Here is a 22244-nt window from a genome sequence, read left to right on the forward strand (position 1 = left end):
GCACAGCTCTGGGGGCTGGGATGGCACACTCGCCCTTCCCTGACCAGCCCCCGGCACGAAGCGAGGGCTACTGTGAGGAGCACCAGGGTTGTGGTCAGCCACGATGTTCATGAGGAAACTGCTGCAGGAGGATCATGAAAGGTCAGAAGAGGGAGGGTTCGAAAAACCAGAGTGCTTGCTGACAGAGGTAAATCGCCCCCATGGTTGAGGGAAAGAGAAGCTGCTCCCGTGGACACAGAGATGGGTCTTTCACAGAACTAAAAGCACATGAGGGTGGAAGAGATACAGTGGTGATGTGGATGAACACAGCGGAGCCGTAACGAGCCTTTACGTGGAGAGGCAGCCACAATATTAGATCAGAGAAACGATACCAGGCCAAAGAGACTCACCCACCCAGCACTGGCTCATCCCTGCTGCTCTGTCAGACTCGGATGCACACGCACAGTGACGCCCGAGAATGTGCTGGATGCTCTCCAGTTCACCAAAGTCCTGCTTCTGAAGGCCACACCAAGCTTCTCACCAACATCTTTGGGATTGCCATCATGCTTCCAACAGGTCAGACTTGCCCCTGGTAAAGCGAGACCTGAGGAGGAAGCGAGAGGGCTTGTCAGAGAAGAACGACCCAGGCTGTGCGTGGTGGCCCGCGGCAGACCTGCTCTCCAGACTCACCCCATCACACGGGCACCTGCTCCAGCCTGGGCAGCAGAAGGAACACGGCTCCCAGGCAGTAGATGCAGAACAGGCACATTTATACAGCCAGTGAGTCCACGGCGGAGTGACACAGCTTGAGCTGGCCTTCCCCGGCCAGAGCTACTCCCACCCAATGAAGACTACACACTGCTCATCTGGCACCAAGTTCTATGTATTATCAGACCAGCTGACAGGTAATAACATGTCTTCTTTAGCAGAAAGCACATTGATCAGTAATTATTAAAAACAAACAAAAATTTAAAAACCAGCCACACATGCTCAACTGTACAGCAGCCAGCAGGTGAGTCTCTAGATTGCAAGTCCAGGAGGGCATCCTCCCTCTGCACCAGCAGCCTGCAGCCCGAGGTCTGCGCTGGCTAAACCTAAGCAGTGTAGTCCGTGGTCACCTGGCCTCTGAGAAACATTTGGTTTTTTTAAAAATAAACACCATACTCTGCTGACATGTTAGCCAACAGCAAGTACATCAGAACTCATCCAAAAAAAAGACAAGTTTGCTCCTCACATGAAAAAATATCAAGGCAAGTTGCCTTCCCGTCCTGCAACACGCAATTCTATCACGGCTGTTGAGAACATTAACACCTCTGTAGGCTGTTTTGGTTTTATATATTGTCAAGCAGTTCATAACCAAACTTCTGAGGTTCCTAGAAGTCCTACACTTGGTTTTTATGGCCTAATTAAACAGGCCTGCCAATAGATTGTCAGGCTTTATTTTCCTGAAGGAATAAACTGAGGCAGGGGGTGAAGCAGGACATGACACAAACTAACTCCGCCTGTGTTCCCTTCAGGCAGTGCAGGGACAAATACAACCAGCAACCTTCACTTTCTCTGCTAGCTTCCAAGATTTTAGACATGCCAAGACATCAGTTCTGGACTGGGAGGCCTGTTCAGATGGGATCTAGCAAGTTTTGAAATTTGCAGAGGGGAACCCAGCAGTAGTTTTCCATGGAAGTGTGAGGAGGGAGAAGATACTACAGAGGAGCACAGCTCCAGTGCACTGAACATTTTTGGAAACCATCTTGATTCTGACAGGGATCCCTTTGGAAAACGAAACCGAATAACCCACATGCTTGCCTGCAGTTTGTATCAGTGAACAGGGTCATAAAAGCCTACAAACCTACAAGGAATGACAGTTACACAGCAGCCCAGTCACAGCTATCCAGAAAGGTATTAACACTTGTACACCTCTATATATTAATCTTCACAAATACAGTGTTCTACACGAGGAACTGTGGAAAGACGTCATTCAAGGTTGTTTTTTTACAAAAGCTTGAGAGGGCTTTTGTTCAGATCTCTGTCTTTTTTCTGCCAGTCTGGAACACCTGGTCTTTTTCCTCCCTCATCTCCCAGCCAGTCCTAAGCGACTTGGTTAGTTGTCAGGTCCAACCACTGTGCTTTGCATTCGAAGCAGTGGGAAGGAGACCACATGAAGAGCTGCTCTACAACTTTCAAGGGTGAAAAGCTGAAGTGTGAGGCAGGTTCAGCTGTCAACAGAGTCCCAGGGGAAGCGGGCAGTCATAGCTCATCCCTGGAGGATGGCGCGTTGAGAGATGACTGGGAAGGCAGGGCATCCTTGTTCTGGGCATCGCTGTGGATCTTGCCCTGCTGCTGGGATTTCCAGGAGTGTGTTCTGTCCCAGTCCGTTGACACGGTCTCGTTGTCCCAGATTGTAGAGGTCTCTGTGTCACTGAGGTAGCCAGGCTGCCCTGTGTAGTCAGTGGGGTAAACAAGCAGGGGTTCTGCTGAAAAGGCTTTCAAGTCTCTTGACTCATAGTACTCCATGTACTTCGCTCTAAAGAGGAGAGAAAAATCATCAGTAACAGAGTGAATGTTCTTCAGTGCCACTGCTTGTAACTGTGAGATACAAGCCAATCCACTGAGCAAACAGGTCACAGGGAGCAGAGATAGTTGCTGGGGTGGAGTCTGACTCCCCGCAGCCAGAACCATGTGGCTTATGACCACACGCAACTTATACAGCCAAAGCCTCCGTTACCAGAGACAGCCAAATGTCTCAGAACCAGGCCACAGGCCCTGCACTGGGCAGGAACAATAACCGCTCTGCAGCAGGTCTGTCTCCTCCTTTGACCCGACTCAGGAGCTCTGCTGGAGACAACCAAAAAGCACAAGAAGTAGCCCTGTCCCCCACCAGCCAGGCTACAGAAGTGAGACACACCAACATGACTGGTCTTAAGATCATTCAGCAAGACCCAGCTCACATCAACCTGAGCAGCGAAGGCATCCTACTTACACAGGGTGCTTGTTGTACATGACTGGCAGAGATTCATCTACAGGCAGCATCTTGCTGAAGGGCTCAGCTCCGATGAGTTTCTGAGCCCCTTGGAAAGAGATTGCGTACCCCAGGGTCCAGTAAGAGCAATCAGCTTCCACCAGGTTCATCACATCGGGAACTGCTTTCTCAGGCTCCTGCACCTGCATCCTTTTCCAGCCAACGTAGCTTAAAGGGCGAAAAGAACAAGGAAATTGGAACCAAAGTGAATGTGCAGCAATTAGGACCACAAGACTGTTTGTGTTAACCAAGGAAGAGCAAAGGGTCATTCCAAGAAGTAATCCCTGACCAGGCTCACAGATTTCTTATCCTGCACCACTCCCAGACATCCAAGTCTTAACCCAGTGGGTGGTACAGCTGTGAAAGAGTTTGTAAGGGAGCTAAGATGACACAGTCCAAGCCTCAGGACTGAGCTGAGTCAGTTCCTCTGTCACAGCAGCATCTCCAGACACTGCTGAGATCAACCAGCTCTGCCCACACAGGGCAGTAATGGCACCCAGCAGGCATTTCAGCATCAGTCTGCCCCAGAAGGCAGAGCTGTCCTGATGGGAAGAGCCACCGAGAAGTCTCTGCCACCATCCCCTGCACCCCAGCATTCACCCACATCTCTGTCATGACACAGCAGATGCTGCTGACCTCCCTGCGTGCCCAGGGGCTCCCAGGCGGCCAAGGGCCTGTTACTTACATAAGCTCCCAGTCTAGCTGGGCTTGTTCAACATCATCCATCAGCTTCATGAGCTTCCTTTTAAACTGGTGTTCAAAGCGCACATCATCCTCAATAACAAGCGTCTTCTCCAGTTCTCTGTTCACCACCTGAAACAAGAGAGTTTGGAAGTGATTACAGTGGCACACGTGGGCCACTCCCTGCACCCTGAAATTATTGGGGTCATCCTGACCTGGCACTGCCTTCTAGACCATGCAGGTAGGGAGGCTGGAGAACCACTCCCAGGTTCACAGCTCAGCTGGGAGAGACATCACAGTTTTAGATGCTTATTCTGAGACACTTTAAAGATGGATAGTATGAGGATATACCAGTATACCAGGATATTAAGACAAGGTGCCAAACAAAAATGCATCATTTCAAACCGCAAAGATGGTGGAAGGAACATATATTTACTTTAGTCTCCTAGAAAGTGTTATTACCCTCATCTGAGGGTAAAGGCGGGGACAGTAGAGAAGAGCCAGTGAGAACAGGCCTGGGAATACCCTGTGGCTGAGCATCTGCAGCCTAGAAAAACCCACCATCTAGAACCCATGAGCTACCATCCAGCATGGCCACAGCAACCACCTCCTCAGGGAATATGCAGCAGCTTCTGCTGCCAAAGCTGCTGTTCAAAAAACCCTTTGTTGCAAGGAAGTGTTCCCAAAGCCTGGGAAGGAGGACAACCTAGGGTATCCAAAGTCTGGTCCTGAGGGCCTAGAGAACACACAGGCAAAGGAATCCTGCATGTAGGTTCCCATGTCGTCATCTGAGTGTTGGTGATTTAGAAGTCTCAAGGCCAAAAGCACAGCTGGGCTTCTCAGCAGTGAGCACCTCCATCTGGCTCTGGGCTCTCTGGATCAGTGCCCTGCCCTGCTGCAAGGAGGTGCTGCAGCTAACACCTCTGCGGGCAGGGACTGCCTCTACTTGGGTAACCACTGCCACTGCCCAGCCTTCATCTTGTACCAAGGCCTCTCCCCGCCCTCACCACACCTTACTTGAAATAATCCCTCCTGTTGATGTTGGGCTGTGTAACTCCAGCATCTCTGACCAGCACAGCCCAGATCCTCTCAAGTGTCACTCCCCAGGTGACCAGGCAGAGATGGAAGCTACAGCTTTTACCACCCAAACAAGATCTCTTAGCTCAGGTAACAGAGGACGGGAACTTGCTTCAGTCCAGATGCAGAACAAGAGAAAAAAAACAGAATTTTTTTTTTTAACACCATCTGTTCTTCAAAACCTGCATGCCTTTCTCCTAAGCAAACTTGTTCCAACCAGGATGCTTTGCAAAAAGTGTCATGAAAATATTCTGATAAAAATCACTCAGAGATGTTGGCAAGTAGAAAGCAGAGACGAGAAAGCTGAACACAGCTTTCAAGAAAACCCCTGTGAATGATCCCCTACAAACCAAGGAAAACAGTTCCATCCTACACTTCCAGAAAGCTGCGTTGTATTGGATGCTCTGCCCTAGGACTGGCTGTGCCCCGAGGCACCCACAAACTCCTCACCTCCTTCCAGATGTAATAGTGACTAAGGAAGCAGCCGATCTCTCCCCTGGTTAGTGGCCTGGAGAAGTACGGGTCCCAGTAACCCAGGAGCATATCGATGCTGAGAGCTTTGAGCTGACTCGTGTTCAGTGCTCTGAGAAAGAGAGAATATTTATCACCATTAAAAAAAAAAAAAAAGTAAATTCAAGTCACAGGTGCAACATGGGAAATGCTGCTGATGTTCAGAGAAGATGTATCTCGAGAAATTCTGCACTTGTCTCACTCAAAAACCAGAGAAAAATTAACTTCTTGATTTACATTTTTAAATCAAGCTGACAAATTATATCCTCAACTCTGTCAATGACTTCTTGTGGGACCATCAACTTGTCAGGTGCTTGGTTTAAATTATTTTTCTAAGATGTCTTGATGTGTACCCAAGTCTCAAAGACCACTAGATGGCATGTGGGTTCCTATCTCCCCGAGGCCTTCTTGCAACTCCCGGACCAAAAATTTCTGCCTTGATTTCTCATTATAAAAAGGTCTTAACACACCTTAGAGTAAGCTTGGAAAGGGCTGTGTCAGGGTTAACACTGTAGCACAACAGCTTTGTTGCACCAGGATGAAAAATCTTCCCAGAAAATAACTGCTTTCAAATACTTTCACTGCTGACTCCTTTTAACTGTGTGCAAGTGTTATAGTTCACAGAAATCGGTATGATTTTAACCTGATTTTCATCTTAGTCTGAACCACGCTGCCCTTGCTCTCTCATGGAGACTGACTAATTGAAAAAGAATAAAGAAACGGAGCAAAACTGCCCAAAACAGGCTGTTAGGTAAATAAAAGTGGTACTCGCTTCTCCCCTCAGCCCACCCTTCCCCACAGAAGGGAGGTCAGGGAATCCAAGCAGATGGTGTTAAGCAGAAACGCACAACACCCTCTTTGCAAACATCAGCAACCCCAGCCAAAACTCGCTTTCCATCCACAGCCTCCACTACCTTGACTGCAATCTCCTGCTCATAGAGAGTCCACAGCATCTGATCCTGCCTGTCTTTCCGATGCTTCAGATTGATCATGAAAATCTGGATAGAAGAGAAAGACATCAGCCTCCCGACTTGGGAGTGAAGAAGAAAAGGGAGTCCACTCTTCTCCAGCAGCCCCATTGGAAAAGCAGATCTTATGAAAATAGTGGATGTGTTTTCATTCCAGGTTGCTTAGAACTTGTCAAAAAATTGGGGTTGGTTTTGACTTGAAAGCTTAGAGGCTTGTTCTCTGTCCAACAACTACTTTTTATGGATGTTCACAGGGGAAACTTGCTCTTTGAGGATGAATAAAGGTGAGAGAAGACTAGTTACAGCCAAGTCTATAATTTCCCAAGATATAGGATGTTTGGATTTATATTAAACACGGAGTAACATGGTCATCTCCACCTCCAGTCCCAGAGGAACACTGACCCGCATGCTTCCCCACCATGCTGCCACTGCCTGTATTTAGGATTATCAGTGGGGCCACCATCCAAGTACAGGGACATGGTAAAGAGAGAATTTTCATAATTCAGGCACTGAAAATCCGCTGCTACCCCTGCCAGAGCAGAAAGCCTAGCAGGGAGCCAAGACCAGGAACAGAGATGTCTGGGCAGGGCTCCGTCCAAGCCTCGAGGAGACAGACCCTCTGGTGGAGGGCAGAGGGCTGAAGCCCCCATTTGCAGGTAAACTGCAGAGGGTCATGCATATTTTTCAGTCCCAGACAGACAAGTACAAGTGCAGCCTTGTAGCCTGTGGAGCAAAACCTCATCCCAGTACGAAGCAGATAAAATTCTAGGTCAGTACAAATGCAAAAATAATAAATTGGATAAATAAAGTGCAGCCACAAAGGACAACATGGAAAAAACCTACTCCAGCTGTGTCCTAAACACAGACACTCAAACCCACATAGCCAAATCAGGTTCAGGCTTTACGAGTCATATAAACAGATGTAGCAGAATACACCAAGAGATCAAAGGCTCCCCTGATCACCAGGACCCCGTCGCTCACGGTGCCACCCTGGCAGCTGCAGGCACAGGGGTTGCTGGCTCTGTGAATAACATGGACACTGGTTAATTAAAGCACAGCAGATCCCTCTCCAGCCTTCTCCCCTCAATGCTTGCTCTCTCCACAACGTGTGGCAGAGACGGGAAAGGAATTTCTGCAGGATCCTGGGGCACTAGCAGTGTCAGCAACCATCTTTCTAGTTCACTTAAGGCCGTAGCAGAAAAATGTGGTGACCAAGCAGGGCAGGGGGAGAGCTGCCACAATAAGGACACAGCACACATGATTTTCACCACCCCTGGACATACCTAGCTTGGGCTAGATCCCATCTGTGAGCTGGCTCCCCCAGCTGCTCTACGCTCTCCAGTGCGTCTCTCAGGTGAGAGAAATTGTTCCCTTCTGTCACTGGAAAGCAGGAGAGGTTTCCCAAAAGACCATTTTTTGTTGCAGACTGTCAAGCTGCTCTGCAGAGTCTGATGTAGAGGAAACAGCACAAGAACTGGGGAGTTAAATAACCTGTTTTTCAGCCTCACTTCTGTCATCTCCTCCTGGCTGGATTACAACATCCCTACCATCAAGGCAGGAAGCCCAAAGATTCGCTGGGCACTGCCCTTGCACACAAACCTGCACTTCTGAACAGGACTCTTGTAGCAGCTACTAAGTGCCCGCAGACCTGACTGGCCTCATTTCTCCACAGCAAATGCCAGAGGGAAAGAAAGCTCCTTGAGCCCTTTCCCTTCTGCTTCCCTGAGCCCGGCAGAAGCCCTCCCCACAAAAGGATGGCTATTTTCTCCTTGCAAAAAGTTTAAGTCCAAAAGATGAATGATTGGGAAAGAGCTAACTACATGAAAAGATAATATATTCCAAGGGAAACGGCTGGAAGCTCAGCTACAGGGAGAACCCAGGTCCTCGAAGTGATAAATAGGAAGACAAGACAAGACAAGGGCAGCAAAATAGGTTCCTTACTTCATCAAATCCCATCTTGTCAGGATTCTTCGGAGGAACAGAGACATACTGAGAGGGTTCAATGGGAGGACGATCGACTGAAAGAGAGGAAAGATCCCCAGCATCACCCTCATGTACAAGCTGCACTGATATATCTGCATGTGTTTTCATCATGGGGTCTAAAAAGCCCCAGAGAGCTGGGTTATGAAGTCAGTGCAGGAGTGGGTGTAGCAGAAAGCGTCCATGTTGCAAAGCAGAAGCCAGCAGCCATGTGCCAGACAAACCTCATGACAAAGACGAGGTTCTGCAGCATCCTTTCCACATTAAAGATGCATTTTGGCATTTAATATGGGGAGATCAAGGGGTTTTGTGAATGGGGTTGACCTGACTGTGAAGTCATTACAGCCCTGAGTAGAAAAGCGGTGGAAAATGGAAAACTGCGAGTCAAAACAGTAGGAGAGCAGTCAGATCAGGATGCAGATTCCCAAGGGGAAGACAGCTTGGCTGCTGGCAGGAGAGCTCCACAAACATGGACTTGGGGGGTCCCTCATGGCAGGGCACAGCAACTTACTCATAGCCTCAATTAGTGTGTGCACAAAGTTCTCGGTTTCTTCTTGTAGCGTCTGGTGCGATTTCAGGGGCATGGAAAGGAAACCATAGTGTTCACGGTTGCAGATGAACATCTGTATTCCTGGGGATCACAGAAAGACAGAAATTACAGTCAGGTCTTCTACCAGTGGATTTTGCTGCTCTTTTGCTGCAGAGCCACAACCAAACTTATGCCAGGACCTCAGTCCCAAGAAGTTCTGCTTCATAAGCTCCCTAACAGTGGGTATTTTTAACTGCAATCAGTTTTTTCCTAGGAGAGATGGGGGACCGCCCTCTTAGATCAGAGAAAAAGGTTCTTTTTCTGGCCTTTGCCTTCACGCTATGAAAACAGCAGAGGGCAGGACTGGCCTTTAGGAAAAACAGTGTCTGATACACACAGAAGGACTACTGGGAGTAACTGGGGAGTACTGCAGAAACCCTCATCCCCAAACCCCCTCCCTGCACTGCTTAGACCTGGCACCTCACCTGACAATCCCTTCACAGACCCAGAGCCAACAGCAGGACCAGGTTTTCACCCTCTGAGTAAGCCAGCCTCAAGCAATGCAACAGCTGGCACAGGAGCCAAAAGGGCTTCCAAAGGAAAAGCAGCAGCGATCCTGGGACATGGGGCCTCTCTCCCCACACAGACTCAGGGCTCAGCAACAGCCTCCAAACCGGGGCGGGGGGGGGGGGAAATGGGTCTCAAAGGTGGGGGAAACACACAGTTTTCAAAGCTTGGGGTGAAGGCAGCCTTAGAGAGGGTAAAACTCAAACCCAGCGTGGCTAGGGGTGATGGAAGCTTTTGTCTGAGCTTTGTGAGGCTTCTCTGTCAGACCACAATAAATATGGAATGACTCTTCCAGGGTGGAGGGGCCAAGTCTAATCCCTGGCTTCAACAGCACATGGTTGGTCAAATGTGGGCCCGAGCAGTTCAGCTCCCCTGGGATCACACGGGATGAAGCTGCAAGGCCCAAGACATCAGTATAGCTGCGGGGTCTGTTACTAGCCTAGCAAGGGATTCAGTCCGGGTTTTGTAGTCAAGCACCTTCCTGCTTCTGTTTGCTTTAGCTAGAAAATAAAGCCAATATATTTTCACCTGTGCTGGCAAAGGGCTTTGAGGAATATATATGATAACCATCTTGGAAGCGCCAAGTCTTCCACCTGACACGGTCCTTTCCTCTCCAGCATTAGTTTTTATAGTGCCCTGAAGATTAGGAAAATCCTAGAGAGACACCAGCAAGGAGAAAAGATGCTTTCAAAAAGAGGCAATAAGGTAACATCCTTCTAACTCAAAAGCTTTTGCAATTGCTTCTGCAGTTCTGCAACTGCTTGTTCAAGGAGCTGAATCTGAAGGTGCAAAACAAAGAGAAGAAAGATGCAAAGCCTCTCCCGGGACCAGATGCCTTTGCAAGGGAGAGACCCACCCACTGCTGAGATTGTTCACCAGGAATGTCCCAGCAGATCAGCAAAGTGCTGCTCCCTCTGCACTGACCAAAGGTTTGCTCACTCACTGTCAGCTATAATGGCAGCAGCAGCACTGGCCCTGGTGGCACATCAGGCACCATACTCAAAAGCTACATCCAGAGAAGCCAAGGGAAAGTATTTCCATTGTTTTTCATTGAGCTCTGGTAAGGCCCTTTATTAATTAACCAGTCTGAAAGCTGCTAGAACCCGTACAACTGGCCAAGCATATTTAAAATAAAAATAAAAATGAAAACCTGCCTTTTAAATTTTTTTTTTTATTATTTTTTTTTTTTTTTAAATGAAACAAGCACAACCACCCCTCCTCCCTCTAGGAAATAAACACTACCTGGTGTGTTGATGCTTTCATGTATTAGTCCCCCTAATCCTTGGTATTTTTAGCAGAGCAGAATTGTCTGCATTAATGACCTCGGTGTTTCTACCATTTTAAGTTCTGCAAGTAAGTTGCTGGCTACGCTGCTTGCCAACACACATTCAGCTGTCAGCTGCAATTTAGGTAAATGGCAGAACAAAAAATACTACCTGCTGACATTAATGGATTTGGCACTGATCTAATCAACTAATCTTATCTGGCTCACTGATCTCCGTTCTTATCTTCCACTGGCTTAAACACAGTTAATCTGCGTAGATTCATGCCAGTATTTCTGCTCCTTCTGGGATAAAAGCTACTTTAGAATAGTAAAGTTACCTCAAGTTGGGGAGGGGGACTTGCTCTCCAGTGCTGTTTTTGTAATAAAATGAACAATTGCTGCAAGGGACAGAAAAGCTATAGATATTTGTGTTATTACTAGCCTTTGTAAGGCAGTCACCAGGATACACAGCCATGCCCTAAACCGACAGCCATATCTAGGCAACTTAAATTTCCCTCCCAACCCTGTGACCAGACCTTCCTGCTGGCTGGCTCTAGGTCTTCAGAGCCTCAGGCTGAAAGGAAGTTCAGAGGATCTGGCTGGCTAGATGCTACCTTGTGAGTGCAGGGGGCTCTACAGAGTCCACCTTTGTCAATAAAACACCCACACTAACTTTTGTTCTGAGTCAGTACTCCCACCACAGGCCACGTCCTCTCAGCAGAATTGGGATGGTCTCTTTGGGGAATCACAAAACAGTTGCTTTGAGCAGTAGATTCACTGCTGAAAATCAATGGTTTGATCTGAGGTGTTAAGTACAGTACTTGGCCTCGACAAAAGCCAACATCATTTATGACTTCAACGAAGTAAGTGAAATTACTCCAAAGAGATTATTACCTCAAAGTCCATACATTTTTCACATTTCTGAACTTGGATGTCATCCTTTTACCCTGGGTGACAAAACTCAGCCCAGGACACAAGCCAACAGTCTGAGCAGGTAAATGGGCCAGACTGCTGATGCAAAGCCTTTCATGTCAGTCCTGGAAAAAGCTAAAGTGTTCTAGGATGGAAGGAAAAAATGATGGGTTTGAATCCCTGAAATATTCCTTAAGCATTTGGAGCTAATGCAATGCAGTTACCATGCTCATTGGATGCTGCATTTCTGGAAAAGCTGTCAGAGGGAACAAGTAGGGCAGGTAGATTTGAAGGAGCCCACTTTTCTACCCAGACTTAAACTTCAATTATCCTCTGGAGCCAACATACCGATGTCCTGACCCTGAAAGTCAGGGCCCCAAAGGTGCCCTGCAAGTGCACATCTCACCTCTGCCTCCCAAGGGCTCTAATTTCAGCTCTTGTTGCCTCTTCTCTATCACTCCTTTCTCTCATTTGATGCCCCCCATCCTGTCGTAGCTGAGTTTTAAAAAGCCTTGCTTAGTCTGCCAAGACACCACCATCTTTTTCAGTGCTGTCAAGAACTTCAAACCAGAAGCATCACTAAGAGGAAAGCTACCAACAGCTGGTGGCTGCTGTGCTGGTCTGGAAAGGGTGGGAAAGGCAGCCTTCTTAGCCCATTTCTTCTGCAGAAGTGACGGCCAACAACAACAACAAGCTATACTTCTTCACTTTCTCTCTGCTTGTCTGTCCCCCAAGAACAGCCCTTTCTTCCCACTTAACTTTGTTTCTTTTACAAACAGAAGACAGGTAACACCAACAGTACATCACTCTGAGGACCCACAAACAACTACTATTTCACCTCAGTAAGCCACCAAACCAGTCGTGAAACTCTCAACAGAAGTGCATTGCATTGGTGCTGCTGAGGTTTCAACAGTCCCTTTTTCCTTATAAAACCCCAAACATTCCCCTTTTCAACACAGCAGGGCAAAGAACAATACAGATGGCCATTACCACCGGGTCTGCCAGCCAGGACATTTGCTGGAGATGGAATACCCAGCAGATCCACTCTCCAAAAATAAACGTGACTAAACATCCTCACTGCAAGTACAAGCAGCAGCAGAAGCAGTATCATGCACTTCAGAGACAGTGATTTCCTCGAGACACCTGGAGCTCTCTGCAAACACCAACAGCCATTCCAGACAGAGGAAGAGGACACTGAGGTTGTGACCTGGCCTGAAAGGACCCCCTGTACTTCAGGTCTAACTGAAATCCTCCCACTGTCCGTTAGAAACTGATTCCAGCATCAGCTGGGGTGGTACGCATTTTCTCTTTGCTGTGCCCCAAGGATCTCGAGGCAGCTCAGTGCTTGACTGGTTCTCCCAAAGTACCGGTGATACAATGTCAAGTATGCAGAGATTTTACTGCTCACACACCAGCTCTAACCTGATCTTGCCTGCAAGAGATTTCCTCTCAGCACAGCCCACAGGCTCCACATCATTCCCCTGAAAATTGCACTGATTTGGCTTTCAACTAAAAGACAGAACAAATTCCCCCTACCTCTCAGACAATTCTTGCTGAGCTGCCTTGAAGCCTCATCAGCACTGTGAGTAAGCAACTTGGTTTCTGCTTTCCACAAGGGCTGCTACATTTAAAAAGAGTTTCTTGCCCTCACCCCCTTCATCATGGATCTCCTGGAAGTGGTGACTTTAGATACCTTACCTACAGACTTCCAAATACCTTCCACTCTCACTGCATTCACCTGCGTTCACTACTGTCTTGCTGTGACACAAATCAAGGGTGGATGCCACATATTTTGTCTCTGAAACACTGCACCCATCCCAAGAATGGCTCCCATGTCCTTTGCAGCTAGCTGTGACTCAAAACTGCATTGCCAGTCCCTTGCTGCTGGTTATCCCTGACCAGATCCGAAATAAGAAAGGGAACAGGGTCTTAACTTACCACTGAAGCCAACACAGGACTTTTGGCCTGTGAACTCGAAGTAGAGGTCTGCACGTCTCTACTAGTGAATCCTGCCCAGCAAAGGCTCCAGATCTACCTGCTTGGCAACTGGAGAAGGCAAAGACCATGATATCATCAAAGTTCCAGGTGTAGTCCTGGTGGGGGGGGGTTAGAACATCAGCTTGGTGGAGGCCTCTTTCCTCAAGTCAATAAGGAATGTGGAATGAATCATTGGGACAGCAAAATAGCCTGTCCTCTTCCATTCCCAAATCAGGGGATAATCCAAGGTCCTTTTGTAATAGCCCTGCAATCACAACGAAGGGGCTGCTTGTTACAAGAGATTTCTGTTTCATAGATGCTCCTTAGCAAGAGCTCTCACACTTAGCCCTCCCCAGCAGGGACGGATCAGTTCTTAATTCTCAGATTTTTACGTATCTCCCATTTGGAAAGGGCTCAGGCAAGTATTTAGAGAGAATCTCCATCCCAAAAGTTAAAGCTTGACTTTCTCTTTCTGTTTTAGCAGCTATTGGAAATCCAAGCCTTTCCATTGCAAAATTCCCTTTCAATAGAGCTTCAAGCCTTGGACTATTTTCTCTGGCTCTTCAAACACCTTTTTTTCACATAGACTCTCAGGTTTGATCCTAGAAGATGTTGAGCATCCATGACATCCTCCATGTTCTACACGCACAAAGGACATTCAGTGTTTCACAGAACAGGACCTGCAAATTATTTCTGACCGTGACTTTAAAAAAAATCATTTGTTTCACTGCAGCGAAGGCAACATCTCAGTCTCCATCAGTTGTGCAAGAATTCCTGCTTCCTCCATCCCAGGGCAGGCAGGTTTAATACTCCTGAGCACTTCAGTCAGCTCATTTCTCTGCCACCAGGGGCTTTTCTAGCTTTCCAGCACTGGGGGTGCAACACTCACGCTGTGCGGCTCACGGCTGGTTTTGCAGGTGTAATATGTCTAAAGCTATTGGAAATAAATACACTGAATCCCTCCAGAAGGAAAATCCTAATGCACCAATTAGACGTCCAGCCACAGCTAACGGTTGAATCCAGAGCAGATTCTGGTCTTTACAGAAATGATGAGTCACTAAAATAAGTTAAAGTTACTTTTACGTTATATTTTCCATGAGCATCCTAGCAACAACTGAGCAAATCACTGCAGAACTACTTTACCCTGGTTTTGTGTAGAAGCATGGTGTGGTACGTTTATGTATCTTCATGTATTTTATGTATAAAAAATGTCTGTTTATGTACCTGTTGATCCTCCCCTCTGCACTTCGGGCCTCACAGCATGGTCAGAAGGTATCTCAAAAACAGTCAGTCTGATTTTCATGAAAAGGAACAAGTAGGTAGAGACCTTACTAGCATTCCCACTGAAGGAAGGGTTAAGACATCCAACCTTTAATATACATCGAGAATGCCCGCAGGTGGAAGATGCTGGAAACTAGTCTTTCCTCCTCCAGTCACTCACTGTGGGGTTTGGGGGTTTTTCACTGCTCGTAAGTCCCATGTAGTCAAGAAAGACTGCAACTTGTCAGCACTGTTGCTATGCTCTCCTAAGGTTATAGCTTCATGACTACTAAATGTCAAGCTGTCTGGAGTTGGGTTTAGCTCGCCATCGCTCAGCACCGGAGGCCGTGTTCAGGGTGTGCTCCAGCTGTTACTCCCTCCCCAAGACCCCAGGGAGAGCAAGGCTTAGAGCATGAAGCTGTGGGACTGCGAGAAACAACCAGCAGCAACTAAGAAAAAAATACTAAAGTGGGAACTTTCCTTTTCATTTGAGCAGCTTTCTTCGCCAAATTCTGCAAGATGCATTTGCTGCTAGGTTTTTTCCTCTCTCCTTTCCTCAGCTAATGCTGGTAATGATGGAAATTTACTACCGCAGAGGTAATACCAGGAGCCAGGGCTGAGGCTGGTGCACACAGGCTGAGATCCACTTCAGGCTGTGGAGTAACGCTGATTTACATCCGTGGAAAACCTGGCTGTCTCAGGGCTTAACCTTAAAAACTTAAAGGACAATACCTTCACTGTGAAGTTTATGTCTCCATTTTAAAACAAAACCAAGTAAACATCCCCCCCCTTTTCTTATCTGTATATTTACTTCCCAAGAATCTGGAAAGTTCAGGATCTTTTCCTGCTATTTTTATTCAATTAGTTAGTCTGAACTGTGGAACTCCTGGCCATAAGATCACATTGGTGCCAAAAAAAAAAAGAAAAAAAAAAAAAAAAAAAGATATTCAGATAGTGATTTCTGTAAAAGAAAAATAAATCACTCAGAGCTTTAAAGACAAAGACCTTCCTCAAGAAATCCTAGAGAAGGAGATTGCCAGAGGACAGAAAAATATTTTGGGAAAGTATCATTCATTCACTAGTTTGTCATGTTCTTATTCTATTCCCTAGGCATCTGCTACAAACCAGATGCTATCAGATGGACCTTTGGTCCAACCCAGTACAGTTGTTATGTTTTCACTCTGCCTGTAGCCCCTCCTTGTGTCCTTGATATCACTGGGAAGGAATAATGATGTTTTACACCAGAAGAAGTGGGAAACAGAGTTTGCTCATTGTGTCACTCCAGTAATGATGACAATAATTAGTATCTGCTTAGTTCTCTGGAATAAAGCAAGAAGGTAGGGATGGGCAGGACTGTGAAGCCTCTCTAAAGTACTCATATTCACATGCCCCAGGGAAGCTCAAAGATGTATGTGCAGCTCAGGCTTAAACACATTTGTCCATGCAGCAGAGCAAGCTTGTCTTTACAAAGAAGAAAAGGCAGGACTCAGGGATGGAGGAAAATGGAAATCCTGAAGCTTTCCAGGGCAAATGTGGGCAAAAAGGGAAAATTTTCAAGAGAACAAAAAAAACCTCTTGCTATTCTTAGCAGCTTAGGATTCTGCCTCCCCAAAGGATGACAAGACACACGCCAGCAGCAGACTGGAGAACAGGTCAAAAAGCTGATCTCAGTAATGAGGCTTACCTGGGGGGAAAAAAAGCATTAACTACAGTCCCCGTTTCAGCTTGAATGTCTTGGAAAGCCCATCTAGAGCTTAGTCAAGAACATTTCAAAGGAGAAGAGTGAAAAAAAGCAAAAAATGACTGTGACAGTAGACCTGCCCCTCTCTACATTTGATTCTCTTACCGAAATCCTTTCACGGACAAGGTGACTGTACTGGGTTTGGCTGGGATGCAGTTAAGTTTCTTCACAGCAGCCCATACGGGGCTGTGTTTTAGGCTGGTGACCAAACCAGTGTTGATAACACGCCGATGTTTTAGCTGCTGAACAGTGCGTGTGCAGCAGCAAGGCCACCTCTGCTTCTCACTCTGCCCTCCCACAGCGAGCAGGCTGGGAGTGGGCAAGAAGCTGGGAGAGGACACAGCCAGGACAGCTGACCCAAACTGACCAAGGTGATTTTCCACAGCATATAACATCATGCTCAGCAACAGCACTGGGGGAGTTTTTCCAAAACAGCCAGTGCTTGGGGAATGGCTGGGCATCTGTCTCCTGGTGGTGAGTGACTGTTTTGCATCACTTGTTTGTTTGGGGTTTTTTCTCCCCCTTCAGCTATTAAACTGTCTTTATCTCAATCCATGAGAGTTGCTTTTGGGTTTGAGTTTGGGGTTTTGTTCTGCTTTTTCCCTTCGAATTTGCTCCCCCATCCCGCTGGGCGGGAGCAAGCAAGCGACTGGGTGGGGGCTTACCTACCAGCCAGGGTCAACACACCACAGTGATGTGCATCAACTTGTAAAGTAATAGCTCAACCTTGTTCTGGCTCTAAAAATGCTGCTATTTCTACTACACAACACTTTTGTATCTGATACTTTATGCAGTATGTGTGGTTTGAGAAAGTAACATGAAGTTAATTTCTAGGCTCAGCACTTCTGTCCTTTACACCCAGTACCCTTTACATACACACTTCAGCACACATGCACACGCACTCCCTACAAGGCAAAGGGTGTTGTCCCACTACAGAAATCTTGTTCATGTGTCAGAAAAATAAACAATGGAGAGCTATAGAAAGAAAAGCAAATTCCTCTCAGATTAGCATCACTATACAGGAAAGCTACTCTCAAATTATGTATCAAGAGTTTTAAGGCCATTACACAAACAGATGGAACCACCTCACATAAATTCTGGTGAGTATATCAGTATTTTTTATGTAGTTAGTGGGATTGTGTCACTTCCCAGGATTTTTGGCTAAGCAAGCTCAGCTTCCTCCAGATTCAGCTTTTTCAAGTGACCAATCTCAGATACGGAAGCAAGTTTCAGCTATGTGCCTGCACACCCGATGCGGAGCATGTACTGCTTAGCTCATACCTACAGCTCAGTCAGAAAACAAAGCCTGAAAAACATTTACAGTCTGCAGTGTCCTCTCTACCCTTATTCCCAGACTCCCTACAAACACACGGACCTTTCCCAAAGACACCCACCCAAGATTGCCACTGAGAGGTGCAAGCTGAGATGACTGCATGACAACCACTATATTCTCTACACACTAACATCACCTCTGCATGCCTCAGAGATACAGCGGCTTCTTTTCAGAAGGAGGATGCTCCAAAAGCAGATGGGAAAGCCCACAGAACAGAGACAATGCCCACTGCTTCACAGACCCAAGGCGGGAGGCCTCTGAAAACACAGCTTGCACAATCAGCCAGCACCATTCACCCGGTCACTTGCCTGGGGGGTGATGCCACACCAGAAGTTAGAGTAGAGAGAGCGAGACTCCAGCATTGGTGCCACCAATGTCTTGTTTTCGGCTATCATCAGGTTCAGCGTTTGTGGGTTGGTCAGTAAATGATCTGCATCAATAAACTAGAGAAGGAAGAGGGGAAAAGAAAAAGAAATCTGTTATCAGCTGGAACAATATGCTTTCCCTGACACTTTCTTGGGAACAAGGCAGCCAGAGGAATGAGGTATGTGGTTTTCACAGAGATGGTGGCTTTGATACCCTAGGACACTTGGCTGTTATGGGTGAACACCACGGGGACTGCCCCTGAACCAAAGCCATGGGTTGGGAAAAGATGTGGAGCTTCTCTCTGGCTCCACAAAATGTTACTCCAGAACAGGGGCAAGGGAGCTGTGACGGAAAATAACATTGCTGAAAATTCAGGGCAGGTTTATTCTTTGAAGAGGATCAAGGACAACTCTGAAAAACTAACCTCACAGACTTGCCTTGTTCAGAGGCTGGGACCACCACCATTACCTGCTGCTGTGGTGACCAAAGGCACGCAGATTTCCACAACTGTTCTGCAGAACTACTTCCCTTACATTTCATCAACAACAGGTGGGGTTTCAATCTGAGGGACCCTCGCAGGTACCTACCCACCACTGGGACTATATTCAGTCCTGACTCCTGTGGAGAAAGCCTTACCGGGGACTTACCTCCCTGGCTGCAAAGCCTCTTGTTCATCAGACTAAGAAATGATACACAGCATCTCACTGCAGAGAGCTTTTGTCTTTAGATGGAGAAGAAACTTTCTGGCAGCCCCAAGTATCAGAGTGACTACCCGAAAAGCTTTTGCCTGAGGACAGTGAATAAATCAAACCTTGTATTTACCAGGATGTAGTCTGACCACTTCTCTCGTGCAGCACGCAGGGCAGCCTGGCGGAGTTTCATCACATGAGTGAATCGGGAGCTTGGCCAACGTTTTGGCCCAATTTCTTCTGGGTAAGACCTAGCAATGAAAAAAAAGTGACTGCAACCCATCTCTGGGCTCTACTGCACTAGTCAAAAAAAGAAAAAAAAAAAGAAAAAAGAGAGTAGAGTTCCCTTGCTGCCTTCTTTCCAAAAGAAAAACAGTGTTAGAGTCACCTCAGGCAACCCAAGAGAGGTTTTGAGGGAGAATGATTCCAAGTTTTGTGCTGACATGTGTACACAGGGCACTGGAGAACAAGCAGCGCTGCAGCATTTCCTGCTGACCCAGCGGCCGCAAGCAAAACAGCACTATCAAAACCAGGAGTTTCTTCTGCAGCGGCAGGCCCTTATCTGACGTAAGCAGAGGTTACCCCACTAAAATGAACTGGAGCAGATTTACCTCATCTGACCCTCTGATAGAAAGTCATCTGTCCTCTGCTAGGCTTTAAGTTTAAGACTGTACATGCAGCTTCCTTAAGCCCAGTAGAATCAACAAAGCTGAGGATGTGAAGATGAAGGCAATTTGGATTCCCTCGGGGTATGGACATTATTAGTAACTGTTAACACATCCCCGTAACAGTTCTTAAATCTACAAACACCCAACGCCCAACCCCATGAGCCCAGTCATGTGAGCAAAATTATGTCCATGTCTGTTTTCAGGATTGGGTCCAAAAGCAAGTGCTTGGTAACAATGATGGAAGGAAACACAGGGACAGATCCCTATGTGGAATAAAAATTCAGGACTTTGAAACAGTGCCAGCATAAGCCAGTGAAGGAGCTAAGGATTTCAAAAACCCTTTACAGAAGTTAAAATAAGCTAAATTTGACAGGATTAAGAAACCTGAATTCCAATGAAAGGATTAAAAAAGTCAATAAAACAAGCATTCCCTGTGGGTTTCTACCACAAATGCCCCACCACTGCACAGAGGACCTTGAACTTCAAAGCAAGCCTAAAGAAAGGGGAAACTGATGTACTTTTCCCTGATGGAAGAAAAAGAAAACAGAACAGAACAAGGAACAGCTGATCTTAAAAAAAAGCAATAAAACCCCAACACACCTAACATCGTATTTCAAATCAATGATCTTGCAAGTCATGCAAAAGCATAATATACTGAATTAAATCTAGTTCTCTGGCTCAGAACTTACCGAATATTTGATGTCTCGGACAGAACTTTCATAGACACTCTGGGAATGGGATATGATTTCTGTGCTTCCTTGCAAATAAAGAATGACAGTTTTTATTCCCTGTAGCTTTTGATGTGATTTGTTTACCAGGCAAAGAGAGCAGCTGCAGATGCTAAATACTGAATGGAAAATACTTTCTTTTCCCAAGTTCTGTGTGAGTTGCTTCACTGAAGTCAGAGATCTTTTTACGGACTCCATAAGAACACAATTTTAATGGGATAGTCGTGTCCCCCCTTCAAAAAATACCTTCATATTTTAATGCTTGGACATTGAGTACATCTCCTGATTTGAAAACAGAAAACCTAGAACATTTGACACATATGGAAAACAGCTTCGGCTAGCCCCTGACTGCAGTACTCACTGGGGGTCTTCCATCGGCCTCCACTCCACATCGTGGTAGAGGTTCTGCACGTTCTTCAGCCACTCTCTAAGGATTGCTGTGGTGTTATCAACATTGTGGTCAGTGGCTGCCCTGGGAAAATGAGAGCACAAAGAGCCCGGTTAACACAAAAATTCGGTCCTTTGCCTTTTCCCAGCTGGTAAACGAGTCAAACAGAGGCAGAACCTATTTCTTATAAGTGCAACCAGCTCCCAGCAGAACTCAGAGCAGCTCCACAGATGTGTAAGCCCTTGCTAAGGCACACAGCAGAGTTCCACCTCCCCACAAAGACAGAGCACCCCCTTAACACAGGCATGCTCGCACACCATTCCCCTCTCACATACCTCCCACCTCAGAGGAATTACAGGACTGAACTCTCTGTTCAGTTCACCCACTGGAAAAGGCAAGACAGGCCACTTCAAGGTGAACGGCCTAAGGTAAGCTAACCGTGAAGGTCCTGTTTCTTGAATAACCAGGATTTGGCTCTGCTTGCTGGCTTGTCCTGCAAGCCCACCATTCAAGCTGCAGAGCCCGGCTGCCTCACCCTATGGCCTGGGAATCACTCGTGCGGGGATCAGGGGCTCTTGCTAAGACACAGAGAGGAGCCCCCCGATAACAACAGAGGGAAGGACCACCTCACTGCACTACAGCATGGATAATTATAGCCAGGGCCTAGAAAGACACTTGCCTCCAATTTGCACCCTGCAATTAGCACAGCCCCGCACAACTGCCCTGTGTACGGAGGTGGTGGGGGAAGACAGGGATGCTTGGCATACACCAGCATCAGTATCAGACCTCCTTCCCCTCACCCGGCTACAGCCAGCGAGCGGTGAGGCTGAAGCTCTGGGAGAGGCAGCCTGCTTTCTTACTGTTCCCTGACACAGAAGTTACAAGCTTGTGAAACAGAGGGGAACTTTGTGCAGATGCTGTGTTCTGTAAAAACACCTCTATGGCCTCTGCCATCCTCCCTGAAAGCAGCATCTGAAGAATGTTTATTTCCTTGGGGTTGAGTAGCATAGCTGCACAAACCGGAACAGGATGCACAGATCCACGTCTCTGACAGCAATGATGTGGAAATGCTCCCAAAAGAGCCACAGGCTCATCTCCACCTGGGATCTTCAAGCCTTTGAGTTACAGGACCTGTGAGCCAAGTCGCATCCCAGCTGCTCCCTTCTAGCATCCCTCCCTGGGACCAGGACTTTGCACATCCGAGTTACAGGACCTGTGAGCCAAGTCGCATCCCAGCTGCTCCCTTCTAGCATCCCTCCCTGGGACCAGGACTTTGCACATCCAATACCTGGCTGCTTACGTGGTCATGGCAGATCCCACTGCAAAGCCCCTTGAGATGAAGGGCTGTGCTTGTTTTTCCTGGCCAGAAGGCAGGAAAGCACAGCTCTGTGGTAGGACATGGCTTGTGCGGCCACAGTTCGGTAAGCTGCACTGAGAATTTACAATCCCTTTACATTCCTCTGGGAGTATAAACACTCTGAAAGGTCCCACGGAGCAAAGATGTTGTGAAACAGGAGTGCACTTAACACACCTCTAAGGGGAAGGTGCTGGAAGGCCACGCTAAGCCCCCATCAGCTGCTCTAAACTGCCTTTTGACCTCCAGCTCCAGAG

The 22244-nt window shown here is 47.2% G+C and overlaps 1 protein-coding gene across 1 annotated transcript; it reads right to left on the reverse strand.

Annotated features, from left to right (window-relative positions):
- Nucleotides 1–2223: 2223 nt before the first annotated feature.
- LOC141918299 (procollagen galactosyltransferase 2-like) lies at nt 2224–20635 on the reverse strand. The gene is given in 12 exon segments (XM_074812593.1): nt 2224–2500; nt 2957–3163; nt 3681–3808; nt 5204–5336; nt 6155–6261; nt 8173–8249; nt 8723–8842; nt 13519–13591; nt 13594–13725; nt 18103–18237; nt 18983–19100; nt 20607–20635. Coding segments are annotated over 12 exon segments (1521 nt in total). The 5' UTR covers nt 20621–20635.
- Nucleotides 20636–22244: the final 1609 nt, after the last annotated feature.

The sequence above is a fragment of the Strix aluco genome, chromosome Z (genome assembly GCF_031877795.1).
Source record: "Strix aluco isolate bStrAlu1 chromosome Z, bStrAlu1.hap1, whole genome shotgun sequence".
NCBI classification, from domain to species: Eukaryota; Metazoa; Chordata; class Aves; order Strigiformes; family Strigidae; genus Strix; species Strix aluco.